This window comes from Notechis scutatus, chromosome 2 (assembly GCF_049901735.1).
Source record: "Notechis scutatus isolate UNSWTSFEM ecotype Mainland chromosome 2, rNotScu1.2, whole genome shotgun sequence".
NCBI lineage: Eukaryota > Metazoa > Chordata > Lepidosauria > Squamata > Elapidae > Notechis > Notechis scutatus.
In genome coordinates, this window is record NC_142010.1 from 93,996,765 (window position 1) to 94,020,376 (window position 23,612).

The 23,612-nt window shown below is 35.3% G+C and overlaps 1 protein-coding gene across 1 annotated transcript in view; it reads left to right on the plus strand.

Moving 5' to 3' along the window:
• The window catches only part of SLIT3 (slit guidance ligand 3), a 519,460-nt gene that overhangs the window by 286,317 nt on the left and 209,531 nt on the right, over positions 1–23,612 (plus strand). The window contains exon 6 of the mRNA XM_026688600.2: positions 17,431–17,502. Coding sequence (XP_026544385.2) covers positions 17,431–17,502 — 72 coding nt within the window. The remainder of the gene's footprint in view (positions 1–17,430; positions 17,503–23,612) is intronic.

Here is a 23,612-nt window from a genome sequence, read left to right on the forward strand (position 1 = left end):
GTAATCACCTTATTAGCAACTGCATCCTCTTCGCTGATAATGTAAAACTGTTCAACACCACTGTCAATGCTACCATCCTTCAAAAAGACCTTGATTATGTGTCTGAATGGTCTAACAGTTGGCAACTCCAAATCTCGACCAACAAATGCTCTGTCCTACACAGTGGTAAAAAAAAATCTATAAACCAAATACAAACTAGGCAGATATGACCTTGTTGATGACCCTCACTCTTTCAAGGACCTTGGAGTTCTCATATCGAATGACCTAAGCGCTAAAGCTCACTGCAACAGTATTGCTGAAAAGGCTTTAAGAGTTGTAAATTTAATTTTAAGAAGCTTCTCCTCTGGTAGTACTGTTTTGCAAACTAGGGCATTCAAATCCTTTGCTAGACCAATACTTGAATTCAACTCTGCTGTCTGGAATCTGCACTGTATATCAGACATAAATACAATTGAGTGAGTCCAGAAGTATTTTACCAGAAGAGTACTACATTCCTCTGTTCACAACAAAATACCCTACACCACCAGACTTGAGATTCTAGGCTTAGACAACCTTGAACTATGCCAGCTAAGATTGGACTTAAGCATAGTACACAAAATCACATGTTACAACATCTTACCAGTTAATATTTCAGCTTTAACCACAACAACACAAGAGCACACAACAGATATAAACTTAATGTAAACCACTCCAAACTTGATTCCAACTTGGCAGAAACTAGGAAAGTACTACATTCTAATTTGCTATCAAATATTATGTGATTTGATTTAGCAGCCACAGTTTGAAAAGTGAGGGATCAGTAAATACATACTAGCACAAGAGACAGCAGTACTCACAGAAGCAAGGCCCCTTCAATGAGTTGTTGGGGTACATATGTAATAGCTCATTGAAATCACACAAAATTATTTCTTAAAATATATAAATAAGGATAATGGTAGGTGAAGATATATAGTGTAAAAATTGGTAAAACATTTTTCTTGATATCTTCATGCTTGAATCCTATTAATCCAATGAAATGTAGATGGGAGCAAGTATAGTGTGTTAAAATGTTGAATTAAAACTGGGAGATCCCAGTTTCAACTTTTATTCAGCTATAAAGTTCACCAGATATTTCTCTATCACTGTTGATATCACTATTGCTCAGCCTAGCCTACTTCACAAAGTGTTGTAAGGTGAAAATGGAAGGGGAGATAATCATATATACCAGCTTCAGTTGTTAGAGAAAGGTGCATATAATTGTAAGATATAAACAATTTGATATCAAATAAAAATGTATTTCTTCATGCAGCACACAGATAAAATATGGAATTCATTACTTTAATTGGACTGAAGAGAATTCCTCCATTCAAAGCTTTAGAACTGGAATTGATAAAACTATCAAAACTCTGGACAGCAGGAATTATGTATTATTTCTATTAACCTCAGAGATAGAGAGATTTTTGGGGGGATATTGAGATTAGGTATGATATATATGTGTGTGTTTGTGTGCATTCCTGCGAAATAGTTGTGGAAGGGTTTTGGGGTGCTCAGTTTCTGCTAAAGGTCTTCTTGTAGACATGATTTTTCACTGAGATAATGAATATTGTCTAGATAATATTTTATTCAATGCAGAAGAACATTTATGTTGTCAATTTCCATGAGAAATGAAGTTAGTCTTGACACCTGACAGTCACAAAAATAAATGATATATATGATGGAATGTTATCCACCATAAAGTCTGCCAGGATATTTTTGTATCTCAAAAATCAATGTTTTGAGTTCATGTTTAAAGAGAGGATTGCCTCATGGATTGCCTTAGACTTTTGATACTTTTTCCTGCTGGTCCATTTTTATGAAACCAAGATCTTATCAGTAAAACAAAACTATCTGTAGACTTTTTCCTTTGCATCATTACCTATTAGAGAGGCACAGTTTGCATCATTGAATAAAGGAATCTAAAGCTAGAGTTTAAGAAGTTGGGGAAAATGTTAGTAATATCAGGAGAGCCAATTACAGAACTTCTTTTAATTAGTAATTGACCTTTATTTGACAGAAACTAAAACTTGTAACACACACAAATATACAGTCATAATTATTTCCTCTCTGTTTTCTTATGTTTTTAAAGTAACATTCCCAAGATACATTATATACAGTATATTTGTATATATATTGTTTCAACTTTTTGTATAAAAGTTGCATTTGTAGCCATAATTAGGTGTTGGCTTCAGAAATAATGACTATATCAACTGGGTTTGAGTGGATTGCGACGACAAGTATGGGTGCCATTCTATCCATTTCTATCATTTCTATGCCTTCTTCTTTCATTGAGTACTGCACAATGGTACCTCAGTACTCATTGTTAATTGGTTCCAGGCAGTGTGATGAATACCAAACAGATTTTCCCCATAAAGAATAATATAGTGTCAGCTGAACCTGACAAGTTCTAGCATTTGCATTGAGTACCAAACAAATGATGAGTACCGGGATAAAATTTTGACCTGAAAATGCATTGAGTATCTAATTCAGTGAGTTTCAAAGCAGTTAAGTATCAAGGTACCGCTGTATTTGGGAAGCCAGATAATTAAAAAAAAGTCACTTACAAAAGTTCATCTTTGCTGCTTTGAAGTGGGGGAGGTGTAACTATCTGTCAAAAGTGAAATCTGCTCCCTTCTGACCTTCCAGAAGAGCCTAAAAAGTTGGCTCTGCTGCTTGGCCTGGAGCCTTCATTAGGGGTCCAGTACATTAAGGATGACTTGACAGGATAAAGAAGATTCTAACTCTCAGGCTGCCTATCTGCATTTTTAATTTTAATTTTCATCTTTTTATTCTATTATAATTGTTTTTATACTTTTTAACTTTTATTATATTATAAGCATTCCAGAGTGACATGAAGGACATAGAAATCCAATAAACAAACAAACTGTTAATATTTTTCATTACATATTGCTAAGGGTTTCCTCTTTCTTTGAATTAATAATGAAATGTACTTGTGTACTGAATATTATATAGAATTTTTAAGATTTTCAGATGGCTAATGCAAGTATTTACCAATATTAGCTTAATAGTATTCCATTTGTAGTAACTGAAAGTTCTTAACTAGTTGGCACATTGCCTTGGATTCATTTAAAAAGAAAGTACTTAGTAATGAAATATTTTGCTTATGGAAGCAAGATGACTTGTCATCAAGGGTTTTAATTTTTAAATTTACAGTTTTTCTTGTCATATGGATCACCTGAGCTACTTTCTCAAATTTTATTGGTATGAAATCACTTTAAATTTAGAGTAAGTTAAGTCTGCCTTATGGAATCATATTTTGGTAGCTCTGTGTCTCTTGATAGTAAGATGGATGGCATATACCAGGGGTGTCAAACTCATGTTGTCACTGCAGCATCACATGATGCATTGGGACTTTTTTCCCCTTCGCTAAACTGGGCATGGGCTGTGTCAGAGCGTGATGCATTAGGCCCACGGGCTGGACATTTGACAGCCCTGGCATATACTTTTAATAAATAAATAAATGGTGAACAATTTATATTGGAGATAGTGCAACTGAAAAACAATAAAAGAAAAAGAAAATCAGCTTCATGTCAACAATGTTAACCCTGATATTGTCCCTGTTATTTAAGGTGCTTGCAGTTATGAGACTGGATGATAGTATCATTTAGAACAGGATTTTCCAATCTCCGATCCATGGACCAATTCTGGTCTGTGGCATGCCAGCTGTTGTGGTTCACCGGCAGCTAGTGCAGATGGCAGAGTGTCAGATAGTGAGGAGGAAAGGGAACCAGTCAGGGAGCCTGGTGAGGACTTGGACGTGGGGCCTGCATCCGATGCAGGGATGGGGCCAGGACCATCTGAGAGTGGGGTGCTACCTTCAAAGCCTTCAGAGTCTGGCAGCAGCAAAGCAGAGGACCCCAGGGAGCTTGTTCCTAGTACATGTGTGCTCAGGGCTGCTAGAAGGAGAGAGCAGCTGAAGCAGCAGGGGTGACTCGGGAGTAAGGCTGGAAGGTGATTGCCCCTCCCATCATGGATAAAAGTCAGTCCTTGGTGACGTGCTCTTTGCAGGAAGCAAAGAAGTTCATTAGATTCTGATTCCTCATTGAAACCTTGCGAACTCTAGTTTATCTTTGCTGGAACTTCTGTTGATATATATTCTAATTAAGTAGACTTCTGTTTCTTGGCAGCCTTCTACAACCCTGAAGGCATGAGCTTATCTCAGAGAATTGTGTCTAATGAGTTTTGGCTGGGAATGCAACAAATTCCCAGCATCGTATTAAAAAAGGTTTGATTTTACACTCAGCTTGTGTTTCCTTAATTTGGATGAAGCCTGGGTCAGAACACCAGCAATCAGGCTGCTGAAACAAGCAAAGCCCCATCCGCAGGATGCAGGCAGCATATGAAACGATGCCCACTCCAGTCTGCAGAAAAACCTCTCTCCACAGAATCAATCCCTGGTGCACAAAAGTTGGGGACCCCTAATTTAGAAGGTTTGGTAGACTCTATATACCTATGAAGGCAAAAAGGATTGTGGCATGAAAATATTGTTGGCCTTATCCTGCAGGACTGTATGGCAGCCCAAGTCTTGTCCATTGGGCTAATCCCATTGATTGACTGATCTCTACTGTGGAGCTTTTAAGTATCCTATGGGGGGGAAATCTTCCTTCTGATCAGTACCAAGGTTAGATGTTTTATTGCTTGACTTAATCCAGATTTCTGTTCTGTCATCTAAAGTTTTAATGGTGTGTGTGTGTGTGCGTGTGTGTGCATGCGCGCGCGCACATGCGCCAATACACTTGCCTTAAAGTCAGTCTTGCTGTTTTCTTGGAAATATTTTTGGCTTGCCAGTGCCTTCTTCCAGCAGCTGAGACTAACTGGCTCAAGGGCATCCAGATGGCTTTGTGCCTAAGGCAGGAGTGCAACTCCTGGTCTCCCAGATTCTACACTGATACCTTCATCTACTACTCTAAATTGGCTACCTACTATCTAGCCACCCGCCAAAATATACAAAGTTGTCAAAGTTGTATAGTAAGTTGGACGCCTCTTTTCTCTTTATCTCTTTTATCAGCACACATTTCTGAAAGAAAGCTCAGTGTTCTCAATATACTCATGCAGATATTAAATTTAGGATTTGCACAGATAAACAAGCCATTATTGGGGGCTGTTGTTATTCAGATAACAGATAACCAGAGATGGAAGGGACCTTACAGGTCATCTAGTCCAACCCCCCCCCCCGTCCAAGTGGGAAACCCAACATCATTTCTGACAAATGGCAGTCCAACCTCTTCTTGAAGGTCTCAAGTAATGGTGCTCCCACAACTTCTGAGGGCAAGTGTTCCACTGGTTGATTGTTCTTACTGTCAGAAAGTTTCTCCTTATTTCCAGTTTAAATCTCTCCTTGTTCAGTTTCCATCCATTATTCCTTGTCTGGCCTACAGGCACTTTAGAAAATAGCTTGACCCCTTCCTCTCTGTGGCAGCTTCTCAAATATTGTAAGACTGCTATCATGTCTCCCCAGGTCCTTCACTTCACTTTTGTTCACCACATTATAAAAAAGATGTTGAGACTCTAGAAAAAGTACAGAGAAGAGCAACCAGGATGATTAGGGGACTGGAGGCTAAAACATACAACGAACGGTTGCAGGAACTGGGCTTGGCTAGTCTAGTAAAGAGAAGGACCAGGGGAGACATGATAGCACTCTTCCAATATTTGAGGAGCTGCCACAGGGAGGAAGGGGTCAAGCTATTTTCTAAAGTGTCTGTAGGCCAGAATAATGGTTGGAAACTGAACTGTTTGATCTGTTTACTAGACTAGCCAAGTCCAGTTCCTTTAACTGTTCTTCATATGCCTTAGTCTCCAGTCCCCTAATCATCCTGGTTGCTCTTCTCTGTACTTTTTCTAGAGTCTCAACATCTTTTTTATAATGTGGTGACCAAAACTGTATGCAGTACTCTAGATGTGGTCTTACTAAGGCTTTATAGAGTAGTATTAGTACCTCACTTAATCTTGATTGTATCCCTTTATTAATGCAATTTAGGATTGCATTGTCTTTTTTGGCTGCTGCTGCACACTGCTGGGTCATATTTAGCTGGTTGACCACTAAGACTCCAAGATCCCTCTCTCTCAGTTACTGCTATTGAGCCTGGTTTCAACAGTCTGTATGCGTACTTTTGGTTTTTCTTGCCTAAGTGTAGGACTTTACTTTTCTTTACATTGAATTTCACAGGCCGTTCCATTCCAATCCACAACCATTAGTCCAATGGAACTGAGAGTTTATGTTCCAAAAAATTGACAAAAAACATGCTGCAAAGCTTGGTAGCTGTGTAATAAGAAAATTATGACTAGACAAACAGACAGAAAGGAAGGAAGAAGCACTGAGGTTGGTTAGTATATTATATAGAGGGCAAGCTCTTGTACATAACCAGGGAGACAATCCCAGACTCACTAGCATGGAAGATCTTATCTAGTCAGGTAGTAAAACCTTTGCAAGCAAACAACCAAACTCAGAGACCACCAAAGAACTCACAATTCAACCCTGTGAACATATATTCTGCTCTCCTGGAAATACTTTTTTTTAAAAAACTTAGCTCATGTAATAATATACACTTTGGAGCAGCACATCCAATTTAAGAATATGTTTCAAAGTGTTAGCGGTATTATTACAGTACAAGCAATGACTGCATAGCAAAATGTTCTCAGAGCTTGATTTCTTGATTTTTAAAAAAACACTCTTGTTATTGTTTGTGTGAGTTTGTGATAGAGCTGCACAAAAGGCAATTTTATAAGTAAGGATTGTGTTTTTAATCCCAGTGGTCGGGGATCTAAATATTTATAGACAGGGAGAAGGGAGGAGATTGACAGCAATAGATTTATAACTGGTTGGATTGTCTCCCAAAGCCCAAAATGTGGGCAAACTTTCATACCACTTTTAGAAAAGCCCTGCTGAATATTCCCCAGATAAATTCTCTCATCTTTTTTTCTTTCTTTTTTTCCCTCCCCTCTCTAGAAGTGAAAAACAACAAATAAAACAAGGGTAACTAGGGAAATATACATTTTTACCAATTGCTATGTGCTGTGATAGCAATTTATGGCATTTGGTATGCAGTGTTCATTACATTAGATATTAAGCACAATAAAATGAAGACAGTGTAAAAAAAAAATCCAGAAATCAAAAGTTTGGGGACAGGGGAGGAAGGAAGAGGGAAAGAAGTATATGAGATTATAAGAAGCATATAAGAAATATAAGATTACCATAACATTTAGATTCATTTTCTCAATACTAATATGAAAGTATTCTTCCAAATAAGCTTTTTTCACATTCCAAATCACTCTTGCACTAAAAAGATATATGTATGTACCAATAAAGGGGAATAGTGTTGAAATGAGGGGTCCTTAGTACTGTCTGAGCTTGGGTTTTTTTCTTGCAGACGTTTCTTTACTCAAAACTAGATGTAACCAGCACTGATGTTACCTAGTTGGGTAATGAAATATTTGTCTGCAAGAAAACAACCAAGCTCAGAGAGCACCAAAGACTCCTCATATATGCATGTGTTAGGATCCTCACATTTAATTATAGACATATCTTACTATGTGTATTCTTGCAAATATTTCATCACATAACTGCTGAGCTTGCAATCTGGGCCAAAGTTCCATGAAAACAATATGCATGTGCTTCCACTTTTGCAGAGTCCTGTAGGACACATAGAAAGTAACCAGCTATACTTGATGAAATCCTTTCTTCCCCGTCGATTTTAAAAATGAAAGAGCCAATCCTTCTGTGCATCTAACAGTTTAGTTAGATTTCTTGAAAGGTCTGCTAAGGAAAACCACAGTTCTGACTGAGGATGAAATGTGTGGAACAACAATGCAATTAAAAACAACCTGTTCTTATTTTAATTAATTAACAGGAAACTGTTTGAGTAAAGATGTTGGATTCAAAGCAGCAATTTTAGCAAGGAAAGCCACATCTTAACCAGTAGTTTTATCTCCAGGAAGGCAAAAAGTGATACCTATGTAATTTCTATATGTCGCAATGTTTTTAAATATGTGGAACAAGAAGAAGCAGAAATAGATCAATTGAACATGGAAGCTTTGTTTTAAATCATTGCATTTTGAATCCTCTTATTGGTTAAAAGGTCTAGCAATATGCTTTTATTTAATTTCTTAGAAGTATTTAATCTCTTAGAAATGAAAATAAAATGATTTGTTTATATATACATCAAAGTACAATTTTACAAGAAATTAGCATGGTACTATCCCATGTTAAAAATTCTGAAGTTAGTGAAGATAAGGGATTAAGTTGATAAGGTAAAAATTTGCAGTCCTTAAACTTGAGAGAATTGTTATTAACCCAAATAAATTGCCTTACAAGGCTACCAACAACATGGCCTATGTGGCAGGATAAAAAAGTTAACCTTGCTCTGTTTTCCAAAGTGAATTAATGAATAAGGTATCAGTGCTAGAAAGCCTAAATTTCAACTGTATGTGTACTAACTGGTATTAAAAAAGTATTAGTTCAGTATCAGTGGTGGGATTCAAATTTTTTTTACTACCAGTTCTCTGGGCGTGACTTGGTGGGGCATGGCAGGGGAAGGATGTAAAATCTCCAGCGGAGGTGGTATTTGCCGGTTCTCTGAACTACTCAAAATTTCCTCTTCTGGTTCTCCAGATCTGGTCAGAACCTGCTGAAAACCACCTCGGTTCAGTATCAAGTAGCTTTAAACATTATGCTGGTTAAAGAATTGGTTTGTTTTTTGATACACTGAGTCTTGCTTATATATAGGCACTTATAATATCACACTGATTTTAGAAATAATTTTAGAAGGTTCTATCCTCTCTGCTCATCATCAATATTTGAAATTCTATTACAATGTACACCACTGCTATTTAAATGGTCAGCATTTGGGAATCAAAATATGACATTAATAAAAAATTAATATGCACTTTAAAAAATAATCAAACATCTAATACATTGATTATTTTCTCCCTAAAATATATTTATTAGGCCTGGAAAATTATTTGTTCTTTGAAACCAGTGATATTAATGCTGCAATCCCTACTTTTACTTTATTTATATATTTCTTCTCAGCTCAATTTCTATCTTTCATTCTGACGAGAGATAACTCTTGAAATAAGTGTCACTGGTTTTTAAGAAAGAAGAACAGTAATGGGCATGGGTCAAATAGTTTTATCTATAAAGTAGTACGACATAATATTTATTTCTAAAGTACTTTAAATCCAAAAGAATAATTAAAATTAAACAATGCATTTAAAATCTGCAAAGTCTGTAAGAACAGGAAAAGACTGAGGAATTTTTGTGGTAAATTAATTATGAATCCCACTGTTAATAAAATTAACGTTTAAGGTTTATATTGCATTTTAGAATGTTTTAAGTATTTCTGATATATTATGTTGTGCACACAAAAATCCCGTACGGAACATTACCATACTGCAGATGAGAGAAGGTTCCTGACAGCAAATGATTTTATTAAATCTATCTTGTAAATACTTTATAGAGGCAAAATTCAAACCAAGGATATGTTAATCTATAGCAACCTCTCTTTGGTGATAATACCACAATATACTTTTTCTCCCTACCTCTATTTTAAGAAGGAAATACAATTGCCAAGATATAAAACATTCACTGTGGGGATAGATTCTCCAGTTTTGTCTCTTTCAAGATTCAGTCCCAAACATCCTGAAAGATTTGGGAAATCTTTGGAAGAAATTATAGAATGAAAAAGAAGAGAAAGTGAGGATTTTTTGATATGAGTATATGCTGATTGTAGTTCTATATGTACCTTTTTTATTTACCAATAAGCCCCACATGCTTAGTGGAATTTGGATTTGAAGCTCTAGGATATTGTCCTTTGTCATTATTGTTCTTCTGTAATGTTTTTATCTAAGAAATTCTGATTTGAGCACCTGAGTATTTTCCTGCCTCTCTACACTCATGCAGAAACAGCTTACTCTTCATTTTTGAACTTGCTAGTTTTATTTAGCAAATTTGCTGCCATAGAAAACTTTGTTCTGTAGGGAAGTATTACATGTGGAGAGAAACACTTTCACGTTCTTTATTGTTGTAGCTCGCCAGCATCCTGTGCAGACAGCAATGTAATCGGACAATGGGCAAGAATGGGGACCAGTCAGGGAGTCTGGAGAAGACTCAGACGAGTGTCCTGCATCTGATGCAGAGATGGGGCCAGGACCATCTAGGAGTGGGGTGCTGACTCCAGAGCCTCCGGAGTCTAGCAGCAGCAAGGCCAAGGAACAAGGGGAGCCTATTCCCAGTGCACATTTGCGCAGAACTGCTAGAAGGCAAGAGCAGCTGAGACAAAGGGGTAACTTGGGTGTAAGGCTTGGAGGTGATTGCCCCTCCCATAGGGGCAAGGACAGGCAATGGTGATGAAACCTTTGTAGGAAGCAAAGTTGTTCATTCTGTTCGGATTAATCCTTGAAGCTCTGTGTGGACTTTGTACTTCAGTTGGTTTTTTTATAATTCATTTGGCACTCTAGCTGTTGGCAGCAATTCAAAGGAAAGAAAGGTGGGTGCTTATCCCGAAGGGACTCTTTGGGACTCATTAGTGGCTGGGAATGAAAATAATTTCCAGCATTGAAATAAAACAAGAGTTGTTTTAACTAAGCGTGTGCTTAATTACAGTTTTGGGAAGCCTTGGTCAGAACAACTTTATTACATTCTGCCTCATTTGTAATTCTAATCTTGATGACAAGAAAGCAAAAAAAAAAAAAAAAGTGGTTCAGCCAGAACTAAGCAACATGTTCAAATTCTATATACTCTTGAAATATAAAGTTTTATGAAAAGCTAACTAATTTCAATTTTAACATTAGGTGGAATCTAGTTTGTTCAGTTGTTAATATGTAAGTACTAGATTTAAATTTTATTCACTTTCATTGGACTTGAAACAGATAAATGCTTGAGGAAAAAAATCCACAAATAGGAATTTGAAGTACTTGAAGTATTCAAGTACCCAGAAGCATGTCTTCTCAATAGCATAGAACTATCTGGACAAACATACCCAATATTACTTAGGATTACTATATATGTGTTACAAAAATGTGGATGCGAGTAAAGGGATAACAGTAAATTTTCCCCATAACATTGACTGCTGGTTATCCAAATTTCAGCAGTAAAATTTGGTAGTGTCAGACTTCCCTTTTTGCCATTAAACTGAAAAAAAAAACAATAATTCAACAATTCTAATTACTATTATTTATGAGAAGCAAGGTAAAAGTGTAACAGAAGAATTTGTTGGATACACTTTTTCAAAGGAGACACCAATAATTCACCAATTTGTGACTGAGTCAGTTTACCTTCATTCAATTCTATTAGATCCTTCCCCTTCCTGTTAATTTCACAGACTATGTTTTCCTTTTCTTAATTAATTTAATAGTCTTAAGTATTAAATACATACACTGTTAAAGTTATAAACATTGTTTGGCACATTTTGACCAGTCTGGCAAATGTAACCAAAATTCAGTTTTATTCCAAGCATGAACATGCTATTCTTACAAATAGGATGTCTAATTTAGTCATTATCTTGCAATCCCACATCCCACCAATTGGCAAGCACATGCAGTGTATTTACACATATTCAGGGTACATTAGCTTCCCATAAAATAATTTTCATATTTTGAAAGAAAATATTTTTGTTTTTCTTCTATATATTTATCTGAACTAGAATGATATAACCCTATTTAGTTGTTTTACTTAGAGATTAGCTAGTGGCATATCAATATTATCATTAGTGGTAACTCACTATTTCATACTTCAATTATGGATATTTATGCCAACTGTTGGTGCAATGCTTGGCATTAGTAATATCAATATTTAAATATTTTTCCTATTTTATTATTATTTACTATCTGAGCACTGAAAAGCCTTCTCAGTGTACCATGTACACACATACATAATAATGCTTGAAAAATAATAAAACAGTGGTTCTTACAGGTTATTATTGTAGTTTTTAGAAGATGACAGTATTAATAATACTGAGAGAATATTGGATGTGATATTTACTTTGACTTCTTTTTTAAGTTTATATTTCCAAACATAAGGGATTTTGCTCCTCAATTTTGTTGTATTCTTCATGGCAGATTTTTCCCCCTCAAAGTTTTAATGACATAAGATATATCATCTGTAATGTTTTTTATAGGAGTAGCCAGATTTAGTCTGTTGTAACAGTAGCAGTCTTCTTAGAGTTTAAATCCTTATCAAATTTATTATTGTGAAAGCATCAGATATACTGTTTAAAGTGCTTAGAAAGTAACATATGCATACATATTGTGGTTGGGGGGAAGGAAAGGAAGAGAGAATGTGCATGAAAAAGTGAGCGTATGAATAACTACAAAGAATAATGATAGTTGCATGTGGTCTAAAGATTCTTGCATTGATTTTTTTAAATAATATGATAAGAAGTCTTGGTCTTTGGTTAATTTCTCATAAATGTTATTAAATATTTTAGTGAATCTTAAACAAGTCAATCACTTTTTTTCCAGCAATGACCACCTTGAGATCAGTGACAGATAATATGGAGGAATTAAAATGCCCCCACCTTTATTGGAAATTACTACTTCAAGTATCAGATTTATAGCTATGGATTCTTTTGCATATAGTCTGATGACTGTAGTGGATCATTGCTGACAGGTTATACATGCTGCATTGGAAAATGATGTAATACAGGTAGTCTTCATTTACTACCCACAATTGGACCAGTGACTCCATTGCTCAGTGATGTAGTTGCAAGGGGGGGGATCATGTGACCACATCTTACTTACAACAGTTTATCAGTTTATCCATTCCAGCTTCAATAAGTAAACAAATCATTGCAGGTTAAGGATGACATCATGTGACCACAACTTGTAACTTCTGCTAACTTTCCAATTGATTTTGCTTGTTGACTGAGAAGATCAATGATCAAATGATGGTCACATCACTGTGGGATGCTGCAGTTGTAAATCAGTGCTGATTGACAAGCACCTGACTTGCAATAATGTGATCATAAAGATAATAATTTCAAACAGTTGCTGAATTAATGGATAGAGGGTAATCGAGGATTACCTTTTTTCCTCAAGTCATGGAAATATGGATATTTTTCTTTCCAATTTCAAAGATTAAAACAGGATGCCATGGTTACCCTGCTAAAGCTTGGGGCATGAATCCATCCATTGACTGGTATCAGCTTTCTTAATTTCTCATCTTTACCTCAAAAGACCAGGAAAAGACCATTATCTTCCTGGAAAGCATTTTTTTTTAATAACTAAGGGACAGCTCTTTCTCTTTCTATCCAATTCTATCATTCTCTCTGTTACCACCTGTTTCCTCTGCACTAGGAAAGCTGGAAAGGAAAATAAGGACAGAATGAAATAGATTTGAAAGAATTTCCCTCTTCACTCTTCTATCCCAATCTTGTGCCATTATTCTGACCTCCTACAGATACTATTCCATTTTGAAACCTATTCTCTGATTACATCACTGTTTAACTACTCCAGGATGATGAATCCTGGATGACTCAATGAGAACAGAATAAACTACAGGGGTGTCAAACTGGAGACCCGTGGGCTGGATGCATCACACACAGGCCATGTCCACCCAGCTCCACAAAGGGAAAAAACATCGTGAAACGTCATGTGACCACAACATGATGCCACGAGTTTGACATTCATGGAATAAAGCAAAGGAGAAAATACTTAGAGCATCTCCAGCTATTTGTGATTCAGCTTCAAGCTAACTATCATTGAAGAATAATGAAATATATCTGCTGCATCAGAGCAAGGATCCACTTAGTCCAGCATTTTCTTTTTCATAGTATGAAGGTGCTCTTATGAAAAACAGCTAAAAAGAACTGGATGAAAAATGTAACCAACCTACATGTTCTGTTTAGAGGCAGGGCATACAGAAAATGCTTTCCCTCTGTTGTTCATGCCCTTTGTGTTGAAAAAGAGCTGAACACAGAGTTTCCAGTCCTTGAGCAAACTGCCCTTTCACATTTTCCCTGCGTGGCAGGGATTTCAATCTCTACTCCCTAGTCTTTTAGAAAATGGATTATGGCAACTAATCTCAATATCCAGAACACAATGCAGATATATTAGGATGTTGGGTGAAACAAGCAATAGGTTATTACAGGAAATTGAAGCAAGTCTTCCCCCAGTAGGGAAACAAAATGCCAAAAAAACTGTACTGTGCTTCAAAAAAAAAAAAAAAAGATTATTTTTTTTGGTCTCTTAAAGACACACTAAAAAGAAAATGATGCAATTCTTTTCTCTTCTGTCATCTCAAAAAAGGATAGCTTCAGAACTGATTCCAAAGTGACACAAAGATCCTTAAAGAACTGTACTTAATTCTAAAGTAAAAAACTTAACTCTGTATGGCATCACACATGTATTCTTTTTAAATAATCTTAGAGCATCTGGTATATGGATAGGTTTTTGCTTCAAATACGCTGTTTCTAAACTTGCCTGCCTTAAATTTCATTAAGTATTCTCCTGGGAGAATACTGTATTATTGATCCTCCAGTTCAAGCTTCATCTATACATTCGGCTGGGTGAGTTGAACTTTTGTTTTCGTAAGGTTCAACTAAATATCCTTATATATGTTAAGTCAAAAGTCAAGATCATCTTGTTAGCCTCTTAGTCTTCAGCCTTTAAAAATAAACTGAGGGGGGAAATTGAGGCCTGTCCATGGCTTTATTTCCTGTAATAAAGAATATTGTTGTCAGTTACATATTCTCCAATATTATAAAATCATGCTTCCTATAAATATTTTTCCTCTGATGCACATTGTTGAGTGAATAAATTATTTTGAGCATTTTGTCTGTCTTCAGAAATAATTATCTGGATGTAGTTGTTGTGGAAGGGTACATGGCAGATTCAGTATCTGTATAGATCTGGGTATGTTGCTGTACATTCATATTTTCTTGTGTAACTATATTGTGAATAAGCTGGTTATTTTAAAAATAATACTCCCACAATACAGTCCAGTGCCCTCACATAAAGTAGCAAAATGGCATGTGTAAATTTCTGCTTTATCCAGTTGAATCACTATGCTTGTAACTTATGGCATTCTCTCATGCTAAAATATACATTCTACTTCTGCTGCATTACATATTGATCTAATGTTGTAAGTATAAAGAATGCCTGTATTATTAAATGTATGAGCACTGAGCAGCAATTGCTTATCAAGGAAACAACAAAAACAACCTGGAAAATAAAAGCAGCTCACGTGCAAGTAGCACTAAAGTGCCAAGGTTTTGCTTTTGTATTTCAGGAGCTCTCACACTCTCCCAGGTATATTGCTAATTTGCCTTTATTGAGGAGGATTGTGAAATCGGTGTTTAGCTTCACAAGGCTGAGAAGTGCTATCGGCAAACTTCAATACATGTGAATAGTGGGCTCCAAGCAATGGCAAGATTAAAACTGCATTATAAATATAACTTTAAAAATGAAGATTTCTGGCTATGGAAGGTTATTTAATTAACAGATATCACTGAGCCATATTATTTTCATTTAATTCGCAATAGTATATTCCCAAAAACTTTACCACCAAATGTGGGAAAAATGGAAATAATAATTTGACCAGGATTTGAAATATGTGTTAACAATTCCACTGCTAGCAGTGAAATTTGGGGATTTTAAAAGCTGTCTAAATTTTTCTCTATAACTACCTGATTCCCTGATATTGTCCCTTCAACAGTGGTTTGATTTTGTTAAAATTCCTAAGGACATATAAAAGGTCACTTTAAGGTGTTCTTAGTTATTTTTGCTTGTCTTTAACTCACAACCAATTAAGAGCCCTCAGTTGCACCTGTGTATTTCAAAAACAGTATGATTTTATTTGAATGAAGTTTAAGCATATTGTATTTTTTTGCAAACTCAGTGTATTCTGATATAAATCTGAAACTGTTTACTAATTAACTCTAGGTTTTTCAGCCTGCATCATCTATGATCTAATTTACATTATTAGAACCTTATTTTATACAAAATAGTTAGTTTGGGTACTAAGATTTAATTATGTTTATTTCATACACATATTCAAGATTTTTAACTCCAATGAGTTCAAAGTATTTCAGTGGCAATGCAGTCATATACAGTATACTAAGAGTGGAAGTCATTCGCCATGCATTGATTCTTATATAGTCAAAATAACAGCATCCATGCAGAAACCGTCAAAACTATGCGTAGAGAAATTATATAATTGGCACAATGTTTAACAACCACACTCCACACTACAACATTTTATTGCATGTCTGATTATAAAAACAGCATATTTAGCACTTTTAACTTCAGCAGTAACTGAAGTGTGCAACTGGGAATGCATTTATGTATTTATTTTGCCGGGGGGGGGGCGGGAGGGATTGGGTTTTGATTCCACAAATCATACAAGAAAATAGGCATAAGCAAATGAAAGCAATAAACAGTTATAGAAATAAAATGCAGTGTTTAAAAAATATACTATTTCTCAATAAGATTACTTTTACAGTTAAATATGTCCCAAAGCAATTCATGAAAAGTCAGTATAATAATGAATTATTCTTCAACGGGCAATGCACATCTCTGATCAGAAATGGCTGGGTATGATCTAAATCTAGGGCCAATCGCTGCGTTCTTTGGTGTACAAAAACAAACAAACCCTGGTCTGATTCTGAAATGAGTGGTTTGTGTGTTTTCCTGTCTTCCCTTATTTGGTCTTGCTTATATTTGAACAGGTCTACTCTGTTATGCCCAAAGTAACTGATTAGCTCCAAGTGTGCCTACCCTGACATTTGATTTGATGATTAGATTTCTCCTGCTCATGCTGGTTAGAAATGTGTCAATAGTGAGGCCTTCCAGATGGGACCAGCAACAATGCAAGCGAGCATCGAACCACCACAGACATTTGATGCTTGTAATAATAAAAAGACTATACAATTAGATTAGCCGAGGCTAATTTGGAATGGGTATATTCCCTGTGCACCCTGGGACCTCCTGGGCAGATAAAGGCTTGAGATTTAGTACTCTTAGGATGGAGAACTACAATTTCCAGTAAAAGGAGAAAAGCAGCATTCTGGGAGGTCACGGGGGCAGCACAGTGACCTCCAATGATTTACAGGCCTTTAGCTTAATGAAATTGTTTCAGTGACATGACGGTAAAAGCTCATAATGGATTGGATGTCCTAATGTAATGAAATTATTCCCTTCTGCCTTAGAGGGGGGGAAAAGCACAATTAATATTTACTGAGACCTGACAGGCTTCAGTGTGCTGTAGTATGCAGCTCTTTTAGAGAGTCAGTGAGAAGAGACAGAGCAGCGTGGCAGGCTACCAGCAAGCTTTCGCCCGGTGACAAGCAAAGACTGCAGAGGGGTGGAGGGACACCTTGGTGACAGGGAAGCTGAGGACATGGTGCTCCAAGGCAGCGTGGCTACCAGGCAAGCCTTCATCCTTTCCCTTCCTTCCTGCAGGCAACTGGACAACAATCAGATCAGCTGCATTGAAGATGGAGCTTTCCGAGCCCTCCGTGACTTGGAGATTCTGTAAGTTGACTTTCTCCTTGTCTCTGGGGGTGCGAACGTGTGTGCGCGTGCATGCACACGCACAGCCATGCATGTTTGTTTGTGCATGCATTGCAATGCTTTTATTTTTGTGGGTTTTTTTCCCTCTGGGTCACCCTCATCATTCCTCCTGTCCCCCCCCCTTCTGCCTTCTGGCTAAAGTGCACAGCCAGCAAACATAAATTTGTCACCCACTGGTTTAAGGGTATTGTTAATTAAACCATAAAAGAAGATTTGGCTTCTTATGGTCCTAAAGAGCAGAGATGAAAAGCTATGCTGCTTTTTATGTTGAACAGATGGGATGTAATGATTCTGTAGGACCTGATGTTTTGTATACTAAAACCTAAAACCTTAGCAAAGGATGGCTAACAGGTTTGACACAATACTGGAGGCAGTTTATAGTTGACTTAGGAGAGAGCATAATTGCCCAACATAGTGAAAGGCATGAAAGTGCAGCACAATAGCTAGGAGAACATCCTATTGTGAAGACACCATATTACCAACTTCATACCTCTGTTTACACATCTGTAGTTTAAGTTAGAGGCTTGGTATTCTCAAATAATTTATTTGCAGTAGGTCGAATTGTCACAAACCTAAGTTATAAATTAAGGCTATTTAGTGAAAGGCTTGTTCAGCATTTTAATTCAGAAAATCTTTTAATAAAAGGAATAATGCATTGAAAAGAAAAACAAGTGCTTTCTATAGATGGGCTATTTGAGCAAATATTGTTTGCGCTTGATGCTAATATGTTCTTAATTATTTTTAATGAATCAAAAGTGTTTGATGATGAAAGGTACTACAAATAATTGGCATAAATTAGAGGTTTTAAGATGTCAGGGACAAATTTTCCCTTTTATGATATGTTGAATTAGGATCTCAAACAGTTATATTGAATATACGAAACTTTATTATGCATGCCAACAAATGTTCTCAAAACTTTTTTGCTTTTTAAAACATTTGCTGTTTCAAGTAGAGCAAGGAGTAAATGAAATTAGACCATATCAAGGTAAGAGACATGATGGACGTTGTAGTTACCTAAAGGTGCTGATGTTAGATGTGTGTAATATTATCTTAATGCTGGGAACAATTGAGGACAAAAGAATAAAGGGATGACAGAGAATGAGGTGGCTGGATGAAGACACTAAAGCAGTCGGTGTGAGCTTAAATCGACTCTGGAGGATGGTAGAGGACAGGAAGGCCTGGAGGAACATTGTCCATGGGGTCGCAATGGGTCGGACACAACTTCGCGACTAACAACAATATTAGCTTGTAAACTGTATTTTTATTGGTCACATTTAAACTGGTACCCTATTAACATCTGAAAGTGTTTATTATGAATTTATTCTACTTTCCTTTATATGAAAATCATGTCCATTCCCTTTCTTCTGTCATTGAATCTGATAGAAGAAAGGAGTAAGTGGGAATTAGTTTTGGAAACAATAACATGTTGCTATTTACTGTAAGAAAAAGTCAAGAATTTTTTTATTTGAGCTCAACTGTTGGTGGCAACATAGATATAACCATGCAGTTACATGGCAGTAATATGGAAGTGCTTTCCTTTGGTTCCTTCTGGTACCTTGACGGTCTCCCTTTGAGTGGAAAACTAGGCCTGACCTTACTAAGCTTCTGAGTCGAGACAAGGCCAGATAAGTGCTGCCACCTGCTGAAAACCTGAGTTTGAATTAGGGATGTGTTGTTTTATTTATTTAATTGGTGGAGGGACAGCAACAATCCTTTGTGCTATCCTTTGGTATTTAATATTGGTAGAGTAGCCAGTTTTTATGAAATATTAGTATTTGTATATAGTTAAAAAATTAACCTCTTGTTGAAAAATCCATCCAGTTCTCCTGCTTTATTTTTATTTTTTTATTTTGGCTATTTAATTGGGAATACTTTTCTTTTTCATTGCAAGAAATTTAGTATAAAATGTATGTTATTACTGACAAAATTCTGAATTCTCTTGATATCTTTGCTTTAAATCACTTCAGTGTTTGAAAACTTGCTAAACATATATTTTTTGATTTCTGAAGCACAGACAATCCTTTGGAAATATATGTATGTATAAATATGCTGTGTGAATGTCTGTGTATGTAAAACGTTTATATAGCCAGCCATCTTATATCGAACTTTGGAAATTTCCAATCAACAATTAAAATAATCTTAATAAAAAAGAGCATAAATAAAATGGATATCATTAAATAAACATCGGTTTTAATAAAATAAGGTTTGCATGTTGCATTGATTTAAATTACAGAATTTGATAAAGAGAAGTTTTAAAATGCTCACAAAATGTCACTCATTAATCTTAAACAGACAAAAAAGAGAAAACAAATGAAAATCTGAAGATGGTTACAAAAAAACTTCACCGCATATATGTATAGACATTTTGCTGCCTAATTTCTGCTTAAATAATGACTGTCTCAATGACTTGCCCTTAAACTGTCTGGGAAAATACATGAAGTTTTACTTATTAAATGTTTTCTTCATTCATGTGATAATGTCCATTGATAACAGTGATCAGAAATTTATGGAAGATGATTGTTAAGCTCTATGAATAATTCACATAACAACTTTGTGAAAGATAGATCACCTTCCTCTAATTTGAGTTATAAGACTTCCCTTTTATTAAATATACACTCATAATACCAATGGTACACTTTTTTCCCAATATTTAGGATTTATGGCAAAAAAGTAATTTCACAGCCTGCATCATTCATTTATATTTGACAAACATCCATTTTATTATTAATATAGAATCTATATGTGGATTTCCAATTTTTTTCAGGGAGCTTGTTTGTTATTTGCCATTATCAAGCACTGAAGTAAAATTAAGTAGTTCTTTGAGCAATGTTTCTAACTTATATTATTCATTAACCTTCTTCTCATAAATTATTTGGATACAGATTTGTTGTCTTTGCTTCATACATTATATAATTCTGGTTTATATTGTTACTGTTGTGTCTTCCTGCAGGAAACAGAAAGTATATAGGAAATAAAACTCAATAACATTCCAAGGAATGTAACTGGACTAAAATCAAGCTGTAACCAATGTTATCAAAATTATTTTATACAAACTATTTGGGGTGGGGTGGCGGGGTGAAGTAGTAGAACATAGAGATGCCAGTAATCAGTAGGCCCCAAGGTAGGTAAAGAGATTCAAACCTTACAAATTTTAAATTTAATTTTTTAATTTAAAAATGTGAAGTTAAACAAAATAATTTTAATTTATTCAACACACCAGTGAATAATATTCTTTTCAGTAATAACCCCTTCTGCTTTATTATACTACTATGGTGAGAATCTGATACTGTCTAGAACATCGTGCTTTATCCAGAATACGTAAGGCAGGAAAGTAGTCATGGGTGGAGAAATTTCTCCTATAATACAGTCAGAATCTTGCTATTTGTGTTTGTCGATGTCTTTGTACACTAAAGCTCATGCATCTTGGGGTATTCCTTTTAGTTATTAAATCTCTTTGAATTCTCACTGTTGGGAGTCCAGTTGAAATCTGGAATACGTGTACAATTAGCTCAGCATTTATCAGTTAGGGATACTTACCTAATGGGTGGCATTTCATGGATTGTATTCATTGAAAAAAACCACATTTGAAATAAATATGGAGAATTGGCACGTTTATGGCATTTTAGCCTTTCAGTCCCAGATAATACCTTAATAAGATTTCCCTTGATCCTTTCCTAGGAAATTAAATTTAAATGTGATTATCATATGTTAAAAGCCATATTTAGGGGAAAATGTGATTACATCCTTTCTTTGAATTGGGCTGTATTTTAGCTAGCAATTTATAAAAGCCTTGTATTTTTTACATTTTGTTACCATTTGAAAATCCATAGGGACATATGCATTGTTCTGTTCCCATGAATAGCTTATTTTATACATTAGGTCCTGCACATGAAATTTAGTTGATAGTCATGAAGTATCCCCTACTCTAAAATTAAACTTAAGAAAGGGGAAATGACTTGGTGTTACAGATGGTAATCTGCTTGTTCCTCTTTAAGAAGTACCACTTCTCATTTTGTGACCTTTGACTCTCCTTTGTAGAAATAGTACTGGCATTCAGATTACTTTTACACCTGTAAGTTGAATTGTGAGGCATAATATACGTTACCACTATTTGTTAATTAAAATTGTTTTCTTCATGACCAAGAATAGGACTTTAAATTATTTATACTTAACAACCTGTTGTTTCATGAGTTATGTATTTATTTGTATCTAATTAGATGTGGTGTTTCAAATCATGACATAATTATAAATAAATGAGGTGTCATTGCTTAATGAATAACAGTGAATGGCAAAAGGATATGATTTGTTATTCTATTTTGCCAACAAGTATCATCAGTTTAGGCAATTAGAATTAAATGTGGATTGTGTGAGTTGCATTCATAACTGCCACTATGAAAGCAGAATATTTAATGAAGAACTTATTCTCTGTTTATATAAGGCTTTAGAGCCTGTCTTGAATTGATATTGGATACAGCCGGGTTATATTTAAAAATTCTCTGTTTAGCTATAATTCATATTTAGCACATATATAATAAGGAATATGTTTTGAAACACGAATGCATAATTGGCATTATTTTATGTAGAATTAATTCATTTTATTAAGTATTTGGTGTATTGAATTTTCATATGGTTGAAGTAGAAATAAATTACATGGCTGTAGTGATTTCATTTAAAATCGGGACGCATAAAGAAAAATTAGATTTCCTAATTCCCAGTCTGGTTTTTTCCCCACTTGGAAGCAGATCAGAAGTCACACCTACTTTTGGAAAATTGTTTTGAAGACAACTTCCAAGAGATTTGTGTGAAGATGGCTAGTTCCTTTAAAAAACAACAACCACTAATTATCTGGATATGTTCCAGGAGAAAGCAGCATCAACATACCCACTAATTTTCCTTATCAGTCCCTGTACTATTGTAGATCATTGTAGCAAAGGAGTAATGTGCTGGAAAAACATCCAGCTAGCAGCTTCAATTTCCTTTTTTCGAATCAGATTAGACATATTAGAAACCACAATAATGTTGGAAGATCAGTTTAGAAGAAAAAGCTTCTCTAAATATACATAGAAACTTGATGTAAAAGAGCCCATACACTTATAAATATCCAAGATTTATGTTTTATTTAGTAAGATCCTATTTTGTCCACCAGAATTTCCTTACAGAAATTATTTCCTGACTATTGCACATGCTAGAAATATAGCAGAAAAAAAACCCAGCTGCAAGATACTATCAAGGTGATAGATTTTATATTGTCTACTAGCAGTGAAAAAAAGATGATGGCCTGGCTTAATTTAGACTTAATTAATGTATCTGAAAAATCCCCCACAGCCCTAATAGTAGTTGCTCTTCACACACAGACCCCAACAAAAGAGCATTCCCTAACTTTCTTATTTGGTGGATCTTGATGTTATTTGAATGATTTAATATCCACTGTCCAAAATTATTTATCATAATTTCAAAATTATACTGATGAGCCTTTTGATAAAACTTTGGCACTAATGTACACATCATGTACATATTCAGCAAACAATGAGAATTTAGATTCCTTAGCATAGATAGCTAGACAGAAAGACAGACAGATAAATAGACAAAATACACTATTCATAAAACCCTATAAGTGGAATGGGTTATTAGGCATTGCTATCCAACACTTGCTTAGTCTTCTGACGTACATGTAACTGAAGAAATGAATTCATTTTCAGGGTAATTGTTTCACACCCAAACTCAGTTTACTATTAAGATACTCGCATTTAATTGGAATCAGCTTTCCTGTAATTTTTATTTATTATTCAATATCCCATACTGTAGAAAGACAGAAATGAGATCTTTACTCCTTTTGTATTGCATTATTTCAGGTATCTGAAACATTTTGTTATATTTTATCAAAGCATCTCTTCTGATAAGGTCATCTTTCTCTCTCTCTTTTTGAAATTCTAATCTAAGACTTTTAAAAAGAGATTGAAGAAGATAGGTAAATGTGTCAAATTCCGTTTTCCATGGAAGAAATAATAGTATTCTACTTTTTTGTTGCTTTAAAATTGTTTGAATGTACTTTAAAGTGGCTCAATTTGTTA